Source organism: Podarcis tiliguerta, assembly GCF_965153285.1.
Source record: "Podarcis tiliguerta genome assembly, chromosome: 6".
NCBI lineage: Eukaryota > Metazoa > Chordata > Lepidosauria > Squamata > Lacertidae > Podarcis > Podarcis tiliguerta.
Window position 1 is genome coordinate 64,155,716 of NC_139539.1, and position 22,626 is coordinate 64,178,341.

Consider the following 22,626-nt stretch of genomic DNA (forward strand, 5'->3'; position numbering starts at 1 on the left):
TAAGATTATTCACCATGTTGGTATCTTTGTAAGTGAATGGCAGCTTCAGTTTATTTTAATAAACTAATAATAATGAATAATAAATATTTGGAAACTTGGTGCAAACAGGAAGAAACCAATAGGATCCCCCTGCAATCGTCTTTCTTTCTTTCTTTCTTTCTTTCTTTCTTTCTTTCTTTCTTTGGAGAATTTGGAGAAAGTTATAGGACCAGAAAAGATGCATGGTCACGTCTATGCTAATTGCATCAGTGACTCCTCTGAAGAGAGTGACTGATGGTTTGCATTAACATTCCCGATTCCTGAATTAAGATGCTAGCCCCCATGCATGTTCTATTTCTGCCTCTTTCATATCAGAGTCATCTATCCTGATTTCACCTCACTCTTGTCAAACTTTAATTGATAATTCAGGATTCTTTGTATTTTATTTTTTTTATTTTTAAAAAGCTTTATGATTCTCTGGATTAAGGAATCATAGAGAAAGCAGTCTTCTTGAACTGGATTCAAACATGGTCATGTCTGCAGGTTTATAATATAGAGATTATGTAGAACTTGTCATGTTAAGGAACATTGCAACTGTCCTTTCAGGATAGTATTGTTTTCACTGTAAAAGAAAGTACAACGGTGTTTTGTTTTTAACTTACTGTCTCTCAAAATTAATGATTAATATTGCCGATCAAAAGGCTGATCAGAAGGTCGGCGGTTCAAATCCCCACAACGGGGTGAGCTCCCGTTGCTCTGTCCCACCTCCTGCCAACCTAGCTGTTAGAAAGCACGCCAAAAAGTGCAAGTAGATAAATAGGTACCGCTCCAACGGGAAGGTAAACGGCATTTCCGTGCGCTGCTCTGGTTTGCCAGAAGTGGCTTAGGCATGCTGGCCACATGACTCGGAAGCTGTTTGCGGACGAATGCCGGCTCCCTCGGCCAATGAAGAGAGATGAGCGCCGCAACCCCAGAGTCAGCCGTGACTGGACTTAACAGTCAGGGATCCCTTTACCTTTACTTATTATTAAAATATTATTATGTCTCAATGAAAACCGTTCTAAAAACATATCTTTAATACATTTTGGTAGCTGTTTTGTTTTTTGTTTTTGTTTTAGCTGAGAAGTGCATCACAAAATTCAGAGAGGTTCAGCGTCTGACTGAGATTACATTTCCATCTTTATATTAGTCTGGGAGGTGCAAATTAAATTGGTTAACTTAAAAATACTAACCGTTCCTAGTACTGAATATCCATATATTTCAGCTGTTTCCTGTTCTCCATACCAATCATACCCTGTCGTATAAAGATGTGATGAGAACCTTTAGAAATTTGTCTTCTTCCTGTTCCTTTCCTCACCTATTTAATTAAAGTACTTGGGGGGGGATTAATGAATACAATCCCTGGCTTTCACCCATGAGAATATGAACCCTTTCAATGACTGCTAGCCTTGACACAGTTAAGAGCTAATCAGGATGTTTCTTTTGTGTTCACCTACCATAGATTTCGCTAAAATATGCAGCTAGCAGCAGTACAGTGAATGTCCTTCTAATTTTGAAGAGTGAAGTAGGTGAGCAGACCTGCCTAATTAATTCTCTCAAGGGATTTTGGATGAACCTGAGGTCTCTTTATTTTAATTCTCAGCTATGCACAAAAAGCATGAATTGACTAGAATATATTTGGAGAAAGTGTTGCATTTACTCTGCTCATTTATGTGATCCTTTCACATTTGAATGCAGTTTTGTACTGAAGCTCTTTTATGTAAGGTACAAAAATTGTTTGAAGAGCCCACATGGCTTTTCATGGACACACACAAAATAATCAAACTATTACTAAGTCAGTGCATGGTAGGGGCTTCCTTTTCTTATATCTTGAGGACAGTACACACAACCTGTTTTCCCCAGTTGTTTGAAAGAAAGTGATTACTGACAGGGGTGCCAACTTGAATAAAATATTGGGGGGATAAGCTCCACCCCACATAATCAATCGCATGACATGGCGCGCACACACAAACACAAATTGAATGACAATGCCCATCAACTTAGGCAAGGTCTGGACACTGCAAATATTTTATTGGAGAGAGGGACAAAGTGACCTTGACCCCTAAGAGCTGGCTCCTATGATTACTGGTGAGTTTGAAACTCTCCACCTCATCCTGCCAACAGATTGCTTGCAGATCAGAAGCCCCTAATAATACAAGTTGCTCTGTATTTCAGTTCTTCCATAAAATGCCCCAGTAAGCTTAGTTTGGGGAAGAAACACAACCATACTGACTTGGGAAACGCTCAGAGGTCCAAGAGGTATTGCCATGGAGTATTTTTGATAGGTGTATAACAGGACCTTTGCCACACTATTAACTTCTAGAGTCCCAAATTTGCTTCATCATTAATCTCTAAGGATACAATGCCAACCCTTGTTTACACTGGGGTGATTTGAATTGAGCAAAAAAGCCAAATCATGGCTTATGTAGTTCTGGGGTAAAAGAAAAGCAGCCCCAATTTATGTTTTGTGGCCCTTGCACACTTGCTTGTTCATGGTTAGCCATGCTTTGCATGCAAACTGGGCCACCATATTAACCTGAAATAAGGAGCACTTTCAGGTGTCAAGCTCCAGATTGTAATCAATGTGATAAGATGTTTCATGACTTGGGGAATGTAAGTATAGTCTTCATCTCCCAGATGTAGTTTCCTCCATAGCATGTCTTGCCAGTATTCCTGAAAAAAATATTTTTGTTGCCTTCAATCCCTACTTTCTTCGGTATCATGATCTGCCCAGTCCATCTCGATGGACCCATTTTCAGTTCCTATCAAAGTTATAGTTAAGATGTATTTATTTATTCAGCCTTCCTTTCCTCATTTTGTGCTTTTGAAGGCATGCTGCTGTGTCTGAACTTGGTAAACAAAATTGTTTTCTTCACTCTGAGTGCAGCGTAGTCCTTTTAAGGAATCCCGCTGCACTTGGATGAAATAACTGTGTCCTCTTGTCACTTGAGTTAATGAGTGAGCAGGGATGCATCAAAGTCAAGTCAAGAAATCAGAAACGAGGACTGTGCAACTGTACAAAGCAGGAGCCAATTCTTTCCCTTGGATTTGTGTTCCCCTCGCCCCCACACTTTCTCTATAGCTCTGGGAAAAGGAAAGCGGTATTGTATTCAGCACATAAGTAGAATGAAGGAAAGTGACTGCACAGAATGAATAGCAGACTCTATATATGCAAAAATGCAATGGAATATTGATATAGTTAAATATGTTCTGGTATATATGATGTTCTGCTTAGTTGCTGTGGGTTTAATGTACTTCTTCAAAGCTCATGCAGAAGCTATTTGGTTTCTCAGAGATACCAGTGATTTATTTTTGGAATTTCTGTTAATGTGCTGCTTAATAGTACCGAGAAGTGTATTGGGAAATATAAAGGGTGGAGAAGCATTGAATCCTGAATCCTGACAAGACCAAAGAATTATCACTTGTGACTGTTAGAAATTGAAGTTAGGTGAAGTAGATTTACCTGTTATGAATGCTGTCTCAGTTTCAATAATGAATTAACACTGGATGTGTTCCTTCCGCGATCCGCAGTTAAGGTGTTAACTTTAGTAACCTGTATATAACCAAAGTTACAAAGAGGATTGGTGTTTCTTTTATAAAATGGAGTCAATTTTATAAAAACGGGTGTCTATTTTCATGGATATTTTTGCCCCTGGCTTGAAAGAGCACCCCCATCTTAGGAGATATGAAGGGGTGAAATCTGATAGGCTATGCGGCTATGTGGCATTGTTATGTTCTAATCAACACTATGGTGCTGATCAGCAGAGGGAGAAAACATAGTGGCTATAAAAACATCAGCAAAAATGGGTAAGGCACAGGTGAAGATTTTTCCTCACACCCTCCCCAGAAGTATTTCATGTTCCCCAAGCACAACTGTAGCCTGAGAACATTTGGCACAACCTTAAATATTTTGTACACATGCCTCTTGACTTCAGAATGGAAATTAAGCACACCCCAGCCCAGTAACCCCACAGCAGAACAGCTGGTAAACAAGCACAAGACCAGGTTTGGCGAACCTTTGACTTCCAGATGTTGAACTACAGCTCCCATAATCTCAGACCACTGGCCACCGTGCTTGCTAGGGCTGGTGGAAACTGGAGGGCCAAATGTTTATTTGATTTATTATATTTCTATGCCTTTTTTTCATTCCAAGTGGCTTACAAACAGTAAATAACAATAACATGATAGAACTTAATAAAGCATCACAAATGCAGCATAAATCACATAGAATAATTAACAGATCATCAGTGAAACAATTATAGTCTATAAAACACTTTTAACAAAGCAACAGCTAAAAAATAATAAGGTAAACATTACAAGTAAAGCACAAGTCTTATTATATGATTAAACAAATCAATGCAGCATTTATAATCTATAAAAAAATAGCGGCAACATTAACAAAATAGCAACCAGAAGATGAACCAAGCACTGTTAAATTCATACACACACTCTCCACAACCCCATGACTCATAATCTTTCACTCTATTCTGCTCATTAAAATACTCACAGACAGAATGCCTATGGCTCCCTTCTGAAGGTTCCGAGGGCTGGAGGTGGCACAGCACAGGTGGAAAAAGCCATTACGCATGGCAAACGGAGTCTCTTTCCCCTCCCGGTTCTTTCTCTGTAGACAGCTCCCTTGGGAAGGTTCCTAGGGCTGCAGGGTGGGGCAAGGTAGGTGGGGAAAGCCATTACCTGCTGGCCAACACAGCATCTGTCACCCCTCACAACCATTCCCATCCCTACACTAGACATACCAATTTATATCCTCCTCTTCTTCTTAACTTACCATTCTAAAAACAGATCTCAGATAGGGAAGTATGTGATTTATAATAAAGCATCCTTTCAAAGTTCTGACAATAGCACATCTCTCACTCTTATGGAGTTTTTAAAATGGATCACGGCCATGTTAACTGCTTTGAAGAAAGGGATCATGACTCTGTTAAAGCAACTGAATATTTGAAACAGTCCTCAGAATCAAGCCACAAACACTGCAACTTTAGAACCATTTGGTGTCCTGAATGCTATTCACTTTAGCATATGACTTTGAACTTTAGAGTCTAAAGCATGTCACTTGAACGTACCAGCCACAGATGCCTATGTAGGACTGTTCACAATATATGTTTCCACGATGTGATTATAGTGATCCTTTTGCTTTGTAGGAGGTGCTTATTCCTTTTACTGACAGAAAGACTTTAGAGCCGACAAAATTCACTCATTCAACTATTTGTGGAGCTCTAAATCTCTAGAGAATAGGGGGGGGGGACACTTTTGACAAATTAGACGCCATTTTCTTTTGTTGTGGTGCTATACTTTCTTCAATAAATATAGAGTTTCATTTATTTAAGAACAGGATATCTGCTCTCACATTCTGAGCTTATTGTTACTGGTGAAATGCTAGCATATATTGTGACAGCTCTGCCTATAGGATTTTTGGTAAGTTAATCTTGACAAATCCATATTATCTTCATTGTTGCAGTTTACTCTTCCTGTCATGTTTGGTTTTACCCCCTCACATTTTAACTGTATTTTACCCAGTGTATCTGGACAGAAGAAAAATGGGCCAAGCCAGCACAGTGCCATAAGTTGTTGGCAAAGACCATATCTTAATTTCCACACAGCTATATTAAGGAAATGGGAGACCCAGAGACTTTTCAGAGGTGACTTGGAAAGCCTGGAGTAGTCATTCATCACTGGGAAGAGAAGTGCCTTCAGATGCTCCCACTAAGCAAGTTAGGCAGCCTCCTGAGTATACTGCAAACAGAGACCATTTTAAACAGAATCCATTAGATAAAGGTTTGTTGTTGTAGAAGAGATACCAGGGGGAAGTAATGTGGTATATGGTGTATTTCCTCATTGCTTGAGTAAAATGGGATTACCAAGCAGGGCTCAAATACGTTCAAACCCTGAAAGTCCTGTGTCAGAATCTAAAACGGCACTGACCTCAATCTGATGGAGTAACTGAATCCATGTGCATTGGATTTTTTGAAAGCCTCAGGCATGCTGATGATGCTTGGCAGGCTCATCTTGTCAAGAGAATTCAGTCCCTTCCGATAGAAGGGATCTGTGGGGCCATGGCTCTAGTCCCACTCCTAATGATGTGGACGTCTGAGGAGTGCAAACATTGGCCTGTAGGCCTGGGTTCTGGAATCAGGAAAACCAACCTGCCTAGCTGCCTACATGCCCATATTTCCTCACCTCAGACAACCATGTGAATGCATGGGCAGTGTGAATGGGACCGGGAAGACCTGTGCATTCTATACACTTCCCATCTTGGTGCTTCAAGGTATTGTGCCCTGTTCCTCAAACCCTGCCTCCAGCAGAGTTCTGGGGCCTCCTATTGCCTCTTGCGGTCATGTGGTAGTAAAGAGTTGCCCTCCTGCACTGCTAAGGGTTCTAAGGGAGAATCCTCAAAAGAAAAACCAGCATCCTTCGAAAAATTCCTGGGCTACAACACATATTATTCCTGACCATGGCCATTCTGGCTGGGATTGATGGAAGTTAGAGTCCAACACCATTTGAAGATCTACAAGTTCCCCGTCCCTGGTTTCATCTTACTGTATTAAGATTTGATTGGTCTATAATATTTGTATAACCATCTGTTTAAATTCTGTTGATCTGTCTTTAAATTGTTCTTGAATTACCATGAAACGTTACTATATTTTATTATGCAATGTTCTTTTTCTAATGGTATGAGCCTCTTTAACTCCAGCAAAGAGTTTGTCATGTGTGATGAATGCACTCCATAATATAGAAACATGTGCCTTTGTTATATGGTATGTGGATTTTGCATGATTTATCAATCAGACATGTCTTTCTTGTAGGAAATCATCTTCTGCAAAGCATCCTTTATTATTTCTGCTTGGAACAGAATCTATCGCTTCTTGATTCCACAATATGTTTTTGCAGGATATTGTTAACAATGTGACCTTTTGGGGAAGTTTAAAATTGTTTTCACACTTCCAGCGCTGCCTTCGTTAGCTTGACAGAAATATGTTTACAGTATAAAAATTCATTCTGAGGTGTTACAAATCACCCATTGTTGTTGTTGTTTCATTGTATTCCTTCATTAGCTGCGTATCTGCAGGAGGGAGGAAATGTAGAAAGTGGAATTTTGCTGTAAACAATGGAATCTGTATTCTGTCATGCTTTCCATCTCCCAAGGAAGGTATCTGAGAACTTACTTGTCTGTTTTTATTTATCTTGCCAGTGAAGTGTATTGATGAGAAGAAACAAGGTCCAATGGTGTTAAAACAAGACATGAAATATTGATTAATTCATTTTTTAAATTCCTTTTTGCTCCCCAGTATAGCTGTTTTAAGATGCTACTGTCAATATAGTACTTTCTAATAAACCTTCGCTATCAGAAGAATCCTCTTTCTTCATAGTACTTTGGTAAATGACTATTATCCTTCCAAATTGGGAGCTTTAAAAAGCTCAAGGTAGCATCTTTTTACTGCTAAGAGAGGAAGCTGGTTAGATAGAGCGCAGCTAAATGCTGTTGTGTCTGACAGGAACTGGTCCTCATGCTCTCTCCAGAATTTGGTTGAGAACTGTGAGTAGTTAGCAGTAAGTATTCTAGGTGGCTGGAGGCAATGCTTTTCATAGTGGCTGAAGAAACTCAGCAGACAGATAAAGAGAAGGGTTAAAAGAATGGTTACAGAGCTGACAGTTGCAAGAGGCAAGAAACTGTTCTGCTTCGGTGTGGCTTTATTAGTGCATTGGAGTGAAGGACAGTTACAGACTCATCTCTAGCAGGTTTTCTTGGAACAAAATCCCACAGTGTTAAATAGGACTTCATAGTGAGTGTAGCATTTTAGCCTGAATAAACCTCAAAGTGCAGAGAATGAAGAAACAGCAGTGGTTTCATTAAGGAGGAAAGAAAGAGCTTGACACTTAGGGTGTGTGTAGAGTTTGAATGGATCTTGAGTCCTGAGCTGAAGCAAGGTGCCTCAAAGAGATTTGGGTCTTATCAGCGGCAAAGTAGGATCTGTAAAAGGAAATACAAATCAAAGCATGGGTCCTAAAAGAGCTTCATGGCACCTCAACAGTCCAGACTAAAAAAAAAAAATGCTGCAGATAAGCATCTTCTAAAACTCAAAGTACTGTACTTTTCCATGTATTAGACGAGGTTCTTTTACTCTAAAACAAGGTCTAAAAATTTAGACATGGGTAGTGGGTAGGTGTGGTGGATGATCGGTTGCAGCCGTGAGCTGCAGGTTGTCATTGGTGTGTGATTGGTGGCTGCGTCAAATGCTGCTTTGTATTGGCTGATGTGCGTTAAATGGGTGTGTGATTGGTTGCTGCGTCAATTGCTGTTGTTGATTTTCTTCCGTTGCATTAATTTGGCTTGTGATCTCCTTCCGCTGTCTGCAATTAGGCAGACATGTTTTGCAGACACAAGAGATTGTTAGCGAGTGATGTTGAAGGTTGGGTTAGTGATTTACTTTAATTCCCCCCAAAAATACCTCAACAACGTTTGTCATTCCCCCCCCCAAAAAAAAAGCTCAACAACTCTTGGCAATCCTCCATTAAGAAAAGCTCAACAACTTCGGTTCACCCTCCCCCAAAAGAATTCTGGGCCATTTTCTTAATTTGGAGTCCCCCAAAATAGGGGGCCTTATACAAGGGGACGTGTTATACACGGAAAAGTACGGTAATATTCCCAAGCTTGTCATTTAAGGAATGGCACCCGGATGGAATGATAGGGGAAGGGAGATAGAGCACTGGAATCGGGAGAGGACAGATGGGGTGTTCCAATCCCAACTTCCAGGTCCAGTTTGTAATTGGAATGGGTTTCAGTTCTCCTGCCCAAAAACAACCCTAAATATTTATAGACACTTGATAGGTACCCTGACCATAACTCCTGAAGCTATTTGCCTGAATTTGGAAAGTTTTATCCAATATGGAGGGCTTGTAAAAAGAGCGGGGAAAGATGTAGTCCCTTTTTAAAGAAGCACCTTTGCACAATGTTCCGACAACCTCCCATGGTCATAATATGAATTCAGGCATTCATCCATGCTGTTAATGATCAGGTACCTGGATCAGGGTGCAGAAGTATTTTGGCAACATCCCATGTGGAGCTATAATAGCTCTCCTCAAGTATCCATTCATGTGATTCAAAATTAGAAGGAAGCCCAAAGTGGGGGGGGGGGGAGTCTGCTGGCTCCATCCCTGCTGTCACGTCCCCACCAATCCCAAAACCAGTGTGTTGTGAAGGGAACATTTGTAGACAGGAACTGGCTGTATATACATAGGCTCCTTTCAGGATTTAGAACCCTGTACATCTGTTGTTCCAGTTTAAGAGAAAGAGATGAGAAGCAACCATTTCATAGTAAGAAAAAGTGAAAGACCCAGTGAAAGGTCTTGGGAAACAGATGTAGATATGATCTCCTGCATGGGAAACCACAATGAACCTCATGTTACAGTTTGAATAGGTTTGGAATGGGGAGCAAAAAAAAGATCAAGCTAAGATTCCAGTATAACTAGAGAAGATATGATGCTCTGGGATTTTAGTCATCTCATGAATGACTTAGGTTTGTAGCAGCAAACCTAAGTTGTAACCATGTTTACATGTGACAGTAAGCTGAGACAACCTTGCTACTCTTGATGACTATGTTGATAGGAATATGTGCTTATAATACATAAGTCTCCTGTATACATTACATTTTAGGTAGGGCTGATTACCGGTACCTAAACACACAGCATGTGAATCATTCTTGAGCAGGCTTCCCCAACTTGGTTCCCTCCAGATGTTGGACTACAACTTCCTTTATCCCTGGTGTGGGTCTTTGGGAAGTTGTAGTACAAGGCATTAGGAGCACACCAGATTGAGGAAGACTAATCTTGGAGGGGGAAGCAGTTCTTGAGAAAGCAGGAGTTCAGCTATGCTGACAGTTATGTAGCAGAATGAGTGAAGTGGGAACTGTGAATTTATGTTAATTGTGGGGAAAGGACTTCATCAGGGTCAAAGATGGCTACTTCCCAGAAGTTCCAAGTTCAAATATGTGTTATTTTAACGTAACATGAAAGCATCTAAGTGTAAAGGTCACAATCTGGTGCTACACATTTGCTTCTCAAAGTTGTAAATAATTTTTCTACATTACCCTACATAAATTTCCAGATTTCAGAAATGCATATAGTCAAATCTTAGGTATGCTTTTTTGCAAAAATAAGTCCAACTATGCAGAATGGAACTTGCTCTCAGGCGAGTGTACATAAAATCACAGCTTTAGTGTATAGCATTTCTTTTGCAGGCTAACCCAGAGAATCCAAGTCTGCTGGAGTGGGAGGACAACGATAAATAACTCGAAATAATTACATATTTTTGTCAGTTTGTCAAGTTGCTGAATGTCTTTTGTGCCAGATAACAGATGATATGTCTTTGAGAAAGTGTTAGCAATTCCTCAATGTGGTCTGCTGTGTGTTGTGTCTTTTACAGAATCCAGTCAGGATCCTATCTCAGTACTGGTTGGTTTACCTTAATTCTGGCTATGGATGCTTGCTACAGAATACATGTCTATGGGATGATAAATGACACCTACTGCAAGTAAGATCACAGGAAATTATTTTCATGCATCTACAATTCTGATGCCTTGTCAAAATTTCACAATTCATTTTAATGCCATAAATCCAAGAAATTGATTAGGCAGGCATCCCCCCACAGAGGTCTGTATTGACATGGCACTTTATTGTCAGTGTATTTAGTCCCCATATGGCATGTGGTATTGATTAAATAAAAGCATTTACAAAAGTTTAATGTCAAATGTCATGAAGAAGTTTTACAATGAAAGACTTTCTGCCAAATCAGAATGAAGCCGGGGACACGGGGACACATTTCTGTTAGTTTCTTACAGCTCCTGTGCGGTGAGAGTGTACAGTATAAGAAGCAAAAATCTATCCTCTCTTGGAATTGAGTAAACTACTGCAAATAATTTGAAGTGATTCGCGCTGATACAGGTCAGGAGATCCACCTGCACAAGCAGCTGCTGGATCAGAAACTGCAGGCATGAATTAGATGTGCATTAAAATGCACATTGAAATGTACAAGTGCACAGCAGAGGGTGTTCCTGTCTGCATTGCATTACTTTCAGCTGCATTTGATAAACATTCTCACACAGCTAGTTATCAATAAGTAAATACCTTTTTATGTGCAACTAATAATTATAATTAATTATAAATATAATAGAGGAAAATTGGAGTGATTATGGATTCCTTAATAATACTAATAATAGGGTGTGATGATGATGATGATGATGATGATGATGATGATGATAATAATAATAATAATAATAATAATAATAATAATAATAATAGAAAAATAGTTAGACATACTAGCCAGCCACACTAACTATTCTTACTATAAAGGATGCAGGCCTGGCCAGGACGGCTTTCCTGTTAATAGGTTCTGGGCTTGACAAGGTACATGAGCCTCACCTGAGCCTTCTCCAGCTGAGGAATCACACACCTCCTCCTCGAGCTAACATGCCCCAGCTGGGCTGTGGATCCTTGCCTGCCTTCCCTCCGAACTGACAGCTTTAAGTTCTAGAATCCTGAGGGCAGGGAGTGATATGTCCTATTTTGCCACTTAAGGCAAAACAGGAAGTGCCACCCTGCTCTGCCACACCACCACCACCAGTGGGGCACTCACCACCACTGCGCCATCTACTGGTGGCGACTGCAGCTGTGCCACCCGCTGTGTCACCTCCGCCGCTTGTGGAGAAGCACTGCTGGCATTGGTCCCTGAAAGAGCTTGCGAGATCTCTCCCAAATCTCAAGAGACATTTTTGCTCTCCTAGACATCTTGCAAGACTTTGATGAGATTTCGCAAGATCTTCCAGGAAATCAGCACCTATCCTGGCACCACTTCTCGGCCAGGACGCAGGCCTGGTGTCAGGATGCTGTCAGCGGCTCCTGACTGGTTTCCCAGGAAAGTATAAAGACAAGGAAGAGTTTCTTACCATCCTTTTTTATTTCAGGCTTTACATACAGAGGCTATAGAACCCAGCCTCTTGGATAATGGCTTTATCCCAAGTGAATCTCCACCTCCTGTCTCTCCCACTTTCTCATTCATCACTTCTGCATGTGCTGCTATGTGCTCTTTGCTCTCCTACTTTTAAGGCTTGCTGGGTTTGGGGAGATGGAGGGTCTGGAATGCTTTCTAATGACCACATTTTAGCCAGCTGCTGCTCCTCTCCTATTATTTCCCAATTTTTCCCTTCAGCCTCTGAGCTGCCACCTCCCTCAAACCCCTGTTGTAAATCTATACTGTCTTCCTCTTCCTCCTCCCTGGAAGTGTCAGGATGAGGAGGCAGTCTCCACCATTCCTCTTCTGCCCAGTACCTGACAGGAAGGAATGGCATTTTCCCATCCTTCTTAGATCAGCTCAGCAAAGCTATTTATTCTCCTATATATGCAGATGATGGAGTTCTAATTTCACAGACATGGTTGGGTCTTGAGCTGTTACTGATTGAATTTGCTGATTACTGTAAAAAAGAAAAAAAGAATCCTTAACTATCAAACATTCAAAACCCAAAATTATGGTATTCTCCAAGAAGGAGATGAAAATCTTCTGTGTCCTGGATAATCATGGATTTGATAAAATTGATTTGTATAAATGTTGTTTCAGCTGGGGAACCCAGGGATTACTGACCAAGGCCAAAGCAGAGCAGTCTGGGAGTGCAATAGTTTGTTTCCTTTGTACAAAGGGTAGAATATTTATCCTATTGGCAATTTGTATTTTTTTAAACAAAATTGCATCCCAGGTTCTTTTTGGAACAACTATTTGGTTTCCATGTTTTAAAATCTTTCCAGAAGGACTTTCTTCTATTTATATAGAAACCAATTTGTTTTTCAATGTTACTCTAAATTTGGAAGCTGGTCTAAATTCGTTGAGCAGCCTGGCTTAGACATATTCCATTCATTTTTGACTTATGCAATTGGCCTTTCTTCCCCACCCCCACCCCCTCAAAAAACCCTTGATGAATATATTTCCAATCACTTGTTTGGTGCATTTATATTTTATGTGTTCTGGTCAGGAGTCAGTTAAGGCTGTTTTGTTTTCTGAGGCAAAGGGCACTCTGCTCCCGTTCCTGCTTTGATGTCCTTCCTTTCCCCTTGATTTCCTGTTGCCATCGATGTTCTGCTTTACTTTATTGAAAGAAATTCACTGGAAATATGTTTTTAAAAATGCCCCCGTCCCAATCTGAGGGTCACAGGCTAGTTCAGGAGCTGCATCATAGACCTGTGTGGCACACACTACTCTCAGAAGTTTTATGACATTCAAATAGTATATAGGTTTTGTTAAATAAATAAATAAATAACCTCCAGAAGACGGGAATGGCTGAAGGTTCAGGAAGAGTAATCAGTGCTGTCCTCAGTATCTGCTGCTTGAAGTGATTGCCTCACTTTCCCTAATGATAGGGCTGGCCCTAGTTCTGGTGTGCATATGAAATATTGTAGGTGTGATGAACTTAAAGAATAAATCAGCCCTGTGACTGTGTAAGCAGTTCTCAGATTTTAACTTCATTATTAATATCCATTCATACTGTGCTCTGCATGTTCCAAATGTGATCTGCTTGTTTTGTCCAGAAGCTTTTACCGTGACTTTTAGTTAATGTATACAGATGTGTTTATGGTAGATTTATTTACATGGCCCAGAAAATATATTTCATTGACTTCTGTGTTTTGTCTTTGTTCCAGGACAGAAGGCTTTAGGAAAGTTCCTTATCACTATTATGAGCCTGGAAGAGATGAATGTGATGAGTACTTTCTGCATGAAAATGCACCCTATGGAGGTCACAGGTTTATCACAGAAAAAAAGGTGTTTGCTGACTGGGCTAAGAGGCGCACAATAACATTTACACATCCTAACTGGACATTGTCATGATGCTGGTTCTCACAGTCTTCCCTTAAGGAGCATAATGTTCCATTCAAGGCATGCCACAGTTTACAGTGATATTTTCAACTTACTTGACTTCCACAACTTTAGTGGCATGGAAGAAACAAGATGGTCCCACCATTTAACAAGTGGGGTGAAACTTATCCATCTATGGAAGACATGCAAGATGCTTATTCTATCTCTTAGGGTTGGGATAGAATAATGCACTTTGTTTTTAAACTGGACTTTATTTTTATTTTTTTTTAAATCAAGATGGTAACAGTTTGGTTTTAATATGATAATGTTCTTAAGGAAGGAAATACACAATCCCATGCAGTCCCACTATCCTGGCTGTTTGTGGATAAATGATATAAATACTTGAATTTAGATTGTGAATTAGAGTTTTCATTACCAAGAGAACCTTCTTGTCTTAGGCGCAGATTGTTAAGGGCCAGCTGCGTATGTGTTTGTTTGTTTTTAAAAAATATACGCGTGGCTACAAATTCACATTATATGAGAAAATTAGAGATGGGTTAAGAAAGATTCCTGAACTCCAATTAGTTTCTACACATGGGGATTTTGTATGTTTGAAGCCTAGGAGCACTTCATATGCTCTGAATGACAACCTGCTGCAACAGCAGTTCAACAACCCAGGCTTTCTGGACATTGCCTCAAATTTTCCTGGCATGCATCAACACAGCTACCTTCTGCTCTAAAAAATACTCTGTAGACGTGGACAGCACATTTCATTAGGGTGTGCACCCAGGAATTTATTGAATACATATTCATACTCCATCATAAAGGATATTAATTTTATACATCAAATGAACTAAAGTAACTAAAACATAACTAAACTCTTTTATTTTAGTTAACAACTAAAATATCATTTATTTAGCAGTAGTGATTATCAGGTGTATACAAAGATACAGTCAGTTTTATTTTTCTTTATATTTAATTACACAACCAAAATTGACCAAAACAGATTAGGGGTGCTTCATCTTCCTGTCTTAGAGAACAAGATGCTTCTCACCATGAGTTATGGACTTAAATTCCTCAACCACATCGTTCTAATTAACTGAAAAGCAGCCCTTCACTCCCACAGATATCTCTACACAAAAGGTGACAAGTGGAGCTTGGGTGGAGACAGAGCTATGAGACAGAAGAAGGCTAAAATGTCCAACTTCCAACCTTACTACCACTACAGGAGCCAATCATCTCATCGCTGCTTCTAGGGGCAGACTCAGACAGAAGCTGCAACTCCACCCCAGATCCACTCCAGCCTTTTTATTCTGCCTATGTCTCTCTGTCCCCTTCCCTTCCCTTCCCTTCCCTTCCCTTCCCTTCCCTTCCCTTCCCTTCCCTTCCCTTCCACCTTTGTCTCTCTCCCACCACTCTTCCCCACAGGTCCTGGCCACTGAGGGAGCTGTGTGGCCACTTTGTTCTCTTTCCTCCACACCACAATTCCTGTTTTTAAAAAAACAATGTTTGTTGAAGAAGAATGTTAGGGTGTGCTAGGCACACCCAGCACACCCAATGTGCATGTCTGCAGTATGTACACTCCCTTTTTGGAGCAGAACTTATATAGCTGTTGTTTGACATCTTAAGGAAGCTCCACAGACCTGCATGTGGAAATAGAGGCCTTGGAATCTCATACCTCTAAAATGGTTTTGGATAGCAAATCCTTTGTGGTCTTGAGCAGTTTAGCTCAACTCTCTGCCTCAAACTCTCCATGTTGAAAAATGGGGATAATACCTACCTCACAAGGCCATTGTGAAAATGAGTGTATGGACTTTTGGTGATAGTTCATTTGAATTGCTTCTTCCTAGCCGTGGGAGCTTCATACACATTCTTCTGTGTTTTGTACTTTGAGGAACATTGAATCTGAAGTGTGAATCCATGCTAGGCAATAGTGGCTGCATTTGGATGTCATAAAAAAAACCCAACAGGAATAGACCCAGCCTTTTTTAGGACTGATGCAGTATGTGCTCATCTTGCCTCTTCTGGTGTGGCCAAAGGAGGAGTTTAGAAGCAATCACTTCAGATTTCAATTAACCACAGTTTAGTGTTACATCCAAACCCTAAACTTTGGTTAATGTTAACTATGTTTTGTTGAAACAAGCCAGCTTCATAATCTATGGGTTGAAGTTGGCTTGTTTTCAACAAACCATACCTGTCAGTAGCCACAGTTTTACAGTTGCGTAAAACACAACAAGCTTTGGTTAATCAAAAACAGAAGTGAAAACTTCCAAATTCCTTGTTGCTGGATTGCAGGAAGCAACAGAACCCAGCTAGGCTCTCATTACTTTCAGTTTATCATGACATCCAACTTCTAAATATCTTCATTCCTATTGCAACCACTCAGTGTGCATTGACTTCTTCTGAAGGTTCTTGTTCTCAGAAAACTATCCCTTTAATGGATGGAGCTCAGGAATGTTTCTATTTACCCATTTCTAATTGAAATGCTACCCTGATTTATCTGTTTGTGTGAGGATCATACAAAAGTTAGATAGTTAACTCAGCAAATTAGTTATGAGCCTATGTAACAGAGACAAATATTTAAAGCAGAGAAGGTAGATGAGACAGATAATGACTGCTAATCCAGTAACTGCTAATCCATAGTTTAATGCAAGTGGGAGGAGGAGTTCAATAGCTTATGCTTGCATTTCTGCTTAACCGCAGCTTGTCATGCCATCTGAACCAACAAACTGTCGTTCATGTGAACTATGGTTTAATTAAAACAGACTAACTTCAAATGGTGTTTCAACAAGCCGTAGTTGACATTAACCATGGTTTAGGGTTTAGATGAAATACTAAAATTGAAGTTAATGGGGATAGGAAGCAAAGACTTCTAGACATCTCTTGCAGTTAGTTCAGAAGCCTGAGGCTCCAAGTACAATCACATCACACTAAACTATGGTTTAGCATGGCTTTTGAATACTGTCAGTTAATCAAAGTTTGGATAATGAGGCTTCTACTGTACAATGTCTCCTTATAAAGCTATTTCCATTTACATCAGAATAGGGGTTTTTTCATATAAAAAATCTGAAATAATTCTTAAAATCCATACCATTTGAAAAGATTCTCTGATAATAACCTGGGTATCAGAACAACACTGAACTAGTACTGCTAAAACTTGAAAAGAGGTTTATTGACCCTTACTCTTGTAGAACTGTCAAAAAGCCTAAGCATTGAAACCACCAGGCATTTTGTATTACTTTGCTGAATCATGAACAAGTGATTGCAAAATCCTATTTTTTACATGTAAGTGTTTGTATAAGGATTGTTATTTCCTGTTGTATATTTGTATATAGAGGTCTATCTTTTATATGTCCACAGTATATATATATGTTCTCATTCCATCATCACCATTATTAAGTGCCACCTTCCTGCACTGGGGATTTTGTGCACATCATGCTGTTGTGTGATTTTACACCTGGGTAGTTGTCTTCTGCCTTCGCAGCATACTAAAGACGAGCTCTCATTTCTCCCCAGGTAGATTCTCACTCAGCTCTAATAAATTACCTCAAGCCCTTGCTTTATTTGTGGGCTTGTAACTACCTCACGGTAAACACAACGAGTTTCTCTTGGTTCAGCAGTCAAGGGTTAGAACAGAATGTGTGCACAAACCTTGTCAGGAAAACATCATTCACCAGCAGTGCTCTTGAGTACTCCACGACTTCCTTGCCGCTCCTGATATTAGTCTCATTGCTTTTATTCCTCCTGTGACTGTGCCCTTGCTTGCCAATTGTTAGAAATGTCTTCTACCTTTATTCATTGTACTTTGCTTTTTATTCTTTATACAGTTCAGCATATACAGGCAGAGCAGGATGAGGATGTTAGGAAACTGTGAGTAAATTCACCATATAAACATATATTCCATTTTATACTAGTTTGGGGATATGGCTTCCCCTTCAGAATTACAGTTTGTTGAGGGTGCTAAGAATACTCTGCTAACCATCCTATCCATGTCCACAGTTTGGGATAACAGGATGACTGTTATACCACTTTTAAGTCTAAGGTAGATACTCCTTGAAATTAGTTTAATGTATCAAGACAAGTGGCTTCTCAACATACTAGTTGGGCATTTTAGTAAAACAGAAGAGCAATCAATTAGTACCCCTTTTTAAAAAGTGCAGCTTTTTCTTGAACCATCCATCAATTGTGCTGTACAAAGTGCTTTGCTATCACTAGTCTCGTAGCCTAGCATTTGGGTCAGATAGCAATCATCATAGAATTCAGCAGGGCCCATGTGTGACCTGTGGATTGTGGGTCTTTACAGTTGGTCAGTGTCCTCAAGGGGTTCAATAATATGCCCTAACCAGATTCTAAGGAACATCAAAGGTCATGTCCCCCTCATGTCACCACCACATTTAATTGTCATAATTATTTTATACTATATTTTTGTTCCTTTATCATGATTTGAATGTACATTTACCCAGTCAGTGAGAGGATACTTGAAGATAGACAGAGAACATGTTCTTATTTGCCTCTTTCTCTGACTTTAACCATTTCAAGATTGCCATTTGAGCTTAGATTTGGGAAGAGCATTAGGATGTCTTCACCATTACTTGTAATGCTGAGACAAACAATGACTTAACATGAACAAGTGTCAGGATACACAGAGAGAAAATCATGACTGCTTTATTCCCCTCACAGGCCTGCTGTACTACCTGGAACTAATGGTTTGACTTAGCATTACGTATGAATCTAGTCTTGTGGTTGGTCTCACTGCAGCTAAGGTTTGTTCTTGACTTACCACTCATAGTTTACTTGGGGGAGACAAACCACAAGGCTGGGTACACATGTAACATTCAGCCATACCATAGCTTAGCATCAGGTAGCATAGCATCAGTAGGACAAGGGGAGAAGGCTGCCACTTTTGCTATGTTCACACATGCATTTGCTTGTTCATGCTTAGCTGTGGTTTGGCTTAATGTTATGTGCAAACCAGGCCAGAAATACTTGTTAGGTCTGATATTTCTACCCATGAATTTGTTCCTCCTAAAGTTTCTAATTTACAAGAAGCCACAGCACCTGTAATCTAAAGTGTCCATAATCATATTAACAGTGAGCAACATAATCCAAGCTCCATTGATTTAAGCAGAATTGATTTCCAAGTAAGCTTTTGGAATGAAGATGGGCTCAAATAAGCCCCAATGCCCTGAAGCATCAGCTCCAGCCTTCCCATGTTGAGTAAAAGTGCTCTGCTCTGATTAACATGGGATCTTGGCTCCTTTTAATCTAAACTCATATGCCATCTGCTTCATACACAAATGAGGCCAATATCTCCCACTTTTCTTCAGGATACATTTGCAGGAAATGGCAATGCTGCCCAGGGAAGGATAGCTGCGTGATTAACATGAAATGGAGTCAACCAGTCACCTTGAAAAACATGTATATGCAACCATACTGCAATTACCACTCCAGGTACTGTTTCCTATTTATTTAGCACTGTGCTGGGGAAAGTGAACCAACTCTAGGGCAAATTGGACAGAGATGAAAGGAGTTTTAAGGCCTTCATGAAGACCCATCAAGGCTGAGACAGGAAGTAAACAGTCTAGCTATTTATTCATCAAGGCATTCTGTATGGCGTTCAGAAGTCGCTTTAGCTTTGTATCCTGCAAGAAATGAAAGATCAGAAAAAGCCGGAGCTGTTGAAAATGCAATACTTCCAGCTCTGAAGCAAATAAGTGGGGGATTGGACCTTTATAAAAGTCGATATCTGTTGTATGTAGCAATGTTGAAGGACACCTTTTACTTGATTTGTGGGCAGACAGACATGAAAATTTATCCAGTGCTATAAGCTTGAGAACACTCAACCAGAACCTTGTTTTTAGCATCAATAGCATTCTGTTTATGAGGTAGTACCAGAAAGTATTTTTGATGGGGGGGGCTGGTTTTATAAAGCTCCTTTGATATTTATCTTCTTAGGGATATACACATTTATAATTCATGGAAGGGTCCCCCCTCCCCCCATCTTTAAAGGCCATTTCTCTTTGATGAGCACCATCTCCTCACATTACTTGCTTTCTAGCATATATTCAGGCCACAATCAAACACAAGTTGAAATAAATAGGCTTAAGTTTGCTGAGTTCTCTACTGGATTGTGGCCCAAGTAAATAAAGTATCAGTGGAATTCTGAACACACTTACTTAAGAGCAGCAGTGCAATCCTATGCAGTCCCTAGTAAGTGTGTTTAGGATTGCAACCCCATTCCCATTGAATTCAGCAGAATTTATTCTTGAGTAGACATGGAAATGATTGCAACTGCATATTGACTAGGGATGGGGAAGCTGTAGCCCCCCCAGATGTTGTACTACAGCTCCCATCATCCTTTACCATTGGCTGTGCTGTCAAGGGCTGATAAGAATTGGGAATCCAACAACCATTGGAGGGCTACTGTTTCCCCTTCCCTGACATAGATACTACTGTAATAAACCATTTCTTCCCTGTATACTATTGCAGTACTTTTTGAATCACTTTTTCTTGAGCAACCAGGGAAGAAGAAGAAGAAGAAGAGTTTGGATTTGATATCCCGCCTTTCACTCCCTTTAAGGAGTCTCAAAGCGGCTAACATTCTCCTTTCCCTTCCTCCCCCACAACAAACACTCTGTGAGGTGAGTGGGGCTGAGAGACTGTGACTGGCCCAAGGTCACCCAGCAGCTGCATGTGGAGGAGCGGAGACGCGAACCCGGTTACCCAGATTACGTGACTACCGCTCTTAACCACTACACCACACCGGGAAGCCTTCACATGATAATATTCTTATAAGCAGTGCTATTTTTCTAGAAACAGAGGTGCCGGAACTCACCATGAATGCCTCCCTTGTATATAACTGCAATGGCGCCCACCTGAGAGCTGCCAAAACTGAGTTCTGGTGAGTTCCAGTTGGGGGGAAAGGCCTTCTGCAGACTGAGTTGGAATGACAAGAATGCAGCAGGAGTCAAAATAATGCTAATTCTCAAGCCTTTCTGATCAGTCCATTGCAAAATGGACTATTTATATATATGTATATAAAGTTTCCTATTTGATTCCTGTAGTGTTCAGGCATTCAAAAAAAATTTCTGGCCCAAGTTAGGGATGCAGGTACATCCTTTGGTCACTGGTAAGGGCTGCCCCCCCCCAAAAAAAAAACCCCTTAAGGCGATCACAAAGTGCCCGTTAGCACCATCTCTTCTTCCTCACCCTACCCCAAACCTCAAAAACTTACCTTTAGGGCAAGAGGATGTTAAGGTGGTGCAGACAGCGGTGGGCACCCCAAGGACACAGTTGAGTATCTTTGCCTGCCAAGAGTTGGTGTGGGACTTCAAGTTGCAGAATCCTCAGTGAGGAAATGATGCTATTTGCATCATTTGTACTAAGGAAAAGGAAACAACACGAATAGAATGATTTCCCCATGTCCCTTAGGATTCTGGGACTAGTACTCCATTCCTAGTGGGGGGGAATGCTTTGGCAGGTTTCTGGGAGTTTCTGTCACCTCTTGAAATGAGGTGATTTCTTCACACATCCCTTAGTGTCAAGGACTTGGTAATTTGAGGATTTGCCCTGGAGTCACACAACCTAGGCAGTTCAACAGGCCTTTAGTTTTCCCATCTAGCAGAGGGTCTTGGAGGCAGCTCTGAATAAAGCTCTTTCTGTTAAACTATTCCTCATTCTTGGTGCCTTTTCTCGGATCCAGAACCACTACACCTCTACTGCTTTATCCTTCCCTTGTCCCAAAGGGAAGTTCTTCAGCTTCAGAGCAGAGTAAAACGGCTGATTTAGGGACTGAGGTAGCTCACAAGAGCAATACTTGGAATGCTCACAAACACTTAGAGTTGGGGTTGCAGTATGCTTGTGGCAAACAGGTCATAATGGTTCCAGCACAGGTCTTCATCAAAAGAAGGTGTGTCTGTGATGTATTTACATAGTCATATAACAAAGACATTCACATGAATAGGAGAAGAGTTGATCATTAACATGGGGGTGGGCTACATGGGGTCAGGCATAACCAAGGAGATAACCAAGGATTTTATTGGTTTGCTTTAGTGACATTGGCTGCAGTCCTGTGCACACTTATATAGGAGTAAGTGCCATTGAACTGAGAGGGCCTTACTTCTGAGTAGACATGTTTAGGACCTTTAGCCACACTACATGATAGGTATTTCCCACTCATTAGATTCCAGGGTTCATTGCTCCCCCCCCCCCCCGCATATTTTTGCTTGTTCGCAATTATGTGTTTGTTTGTATATATTATATATGCAATCCAGTGTGTTTTTTTCTTTTTAAAAAACAGTGCTAATGTGCATTGCTAACAGAAATTATTTACAAGTCTCAATTATGTTCCTACATGTCTTTGAAGTTTGCTTGTGCTGACAGATGTGAGCATAACAGATTCCCCTCTAGAGTTTAGAGTCACTCTTACCATCGGCATTTTAAAATGTACTTTTGACATTTTGCCATTTCTCTGTTTTCTTACTGTAAGTTATTTTGTCTTTCATTTTCCATTTTGAATTCTTATGTATTTGGGGGAGGGAGTATTTCAGGGGGAAATGTGCCTGGGGATATTTTAAAGCTTAAACAATAAATGTATACAGGGTTTTTTTCCCCTTCCATGTTCTCTCTCTCTCTTTCTTATTGTCAGTAACAGTATGCAGATGTTATTATTTGTTCCATCAGTGTTAATATACAAAACATCTTCCAAAAGAACTGAATTGCTGTACTTGATTGAACTTAAAGGTGCTTCTACG

At 40.3% G+C, this 22,626-nt stretch overlaps 2 protein-coding genes across 9 annotated transcripts in view; both read left to right on the forward strand.

The window, feature by feature from the left end:
• ST6GALNAC3 (ST6 N-acetylgalactosaminide alpha-2,6-sialyltransferase 3) overlaps positions 1-22,626 on the forward strand; it is a 643,023-nt gene that overhangs the window by 245,338 nt on the left and 375,059 nt on the right. For 3 of the 6 annotated variants that reach the window (XM_083448456.1, XM_083448453.1, XM_083448457.1), the window contains 2 exons: positions 10,460-10,567; positions 13,720-17,462. In XM_083448456.1, the coding sequence (XP_083304582.1) occupies positions 10,460-10,567; positions 13,720-13,906 (295 nt within the window). In that variant the 3' untranslated portion in view covers positions 13,907-17,462. Of the gene's footprint in view, positions 1-10,459; positions 10,568-13,719; positions 17,463-17,700; positions 17,745-22,626 lie in introns of those variants that run through there. The other 3 variants (XM_083448454.1, XR_014513090.1, XM_083448455.1) reach the window with 3 other exon arrangements.
• Positions 17,654-22,626, forward strand: part of ST6GALNAC5 (ST6 N-acetylgalactosaminide alpha-2,6-sialyltransferase 5) — a 155,915-nt gene continuing 150,942 nt past the window's right edge. For 2 of the 3 annotated variants that reach the window (XR_014513089.1, XM_083448433.1), the window contains exon 1: positions 17,811-19,324. Coding sequence is in view for 2 of the 3 variants with exons in the window: in XM_083448433.1 (XP_083304559.1) it covers positions 19,262-19,324 (63 nt within the window). In the remaining variant the exon portion in view is untranslated. Of the gene's footprint in view, positions 17,744-17,810; positions 19,325-22,626 lie in introns of those variants that run through there. The other variant, XM_083448434.1, reaches the window with a different exon arrangement.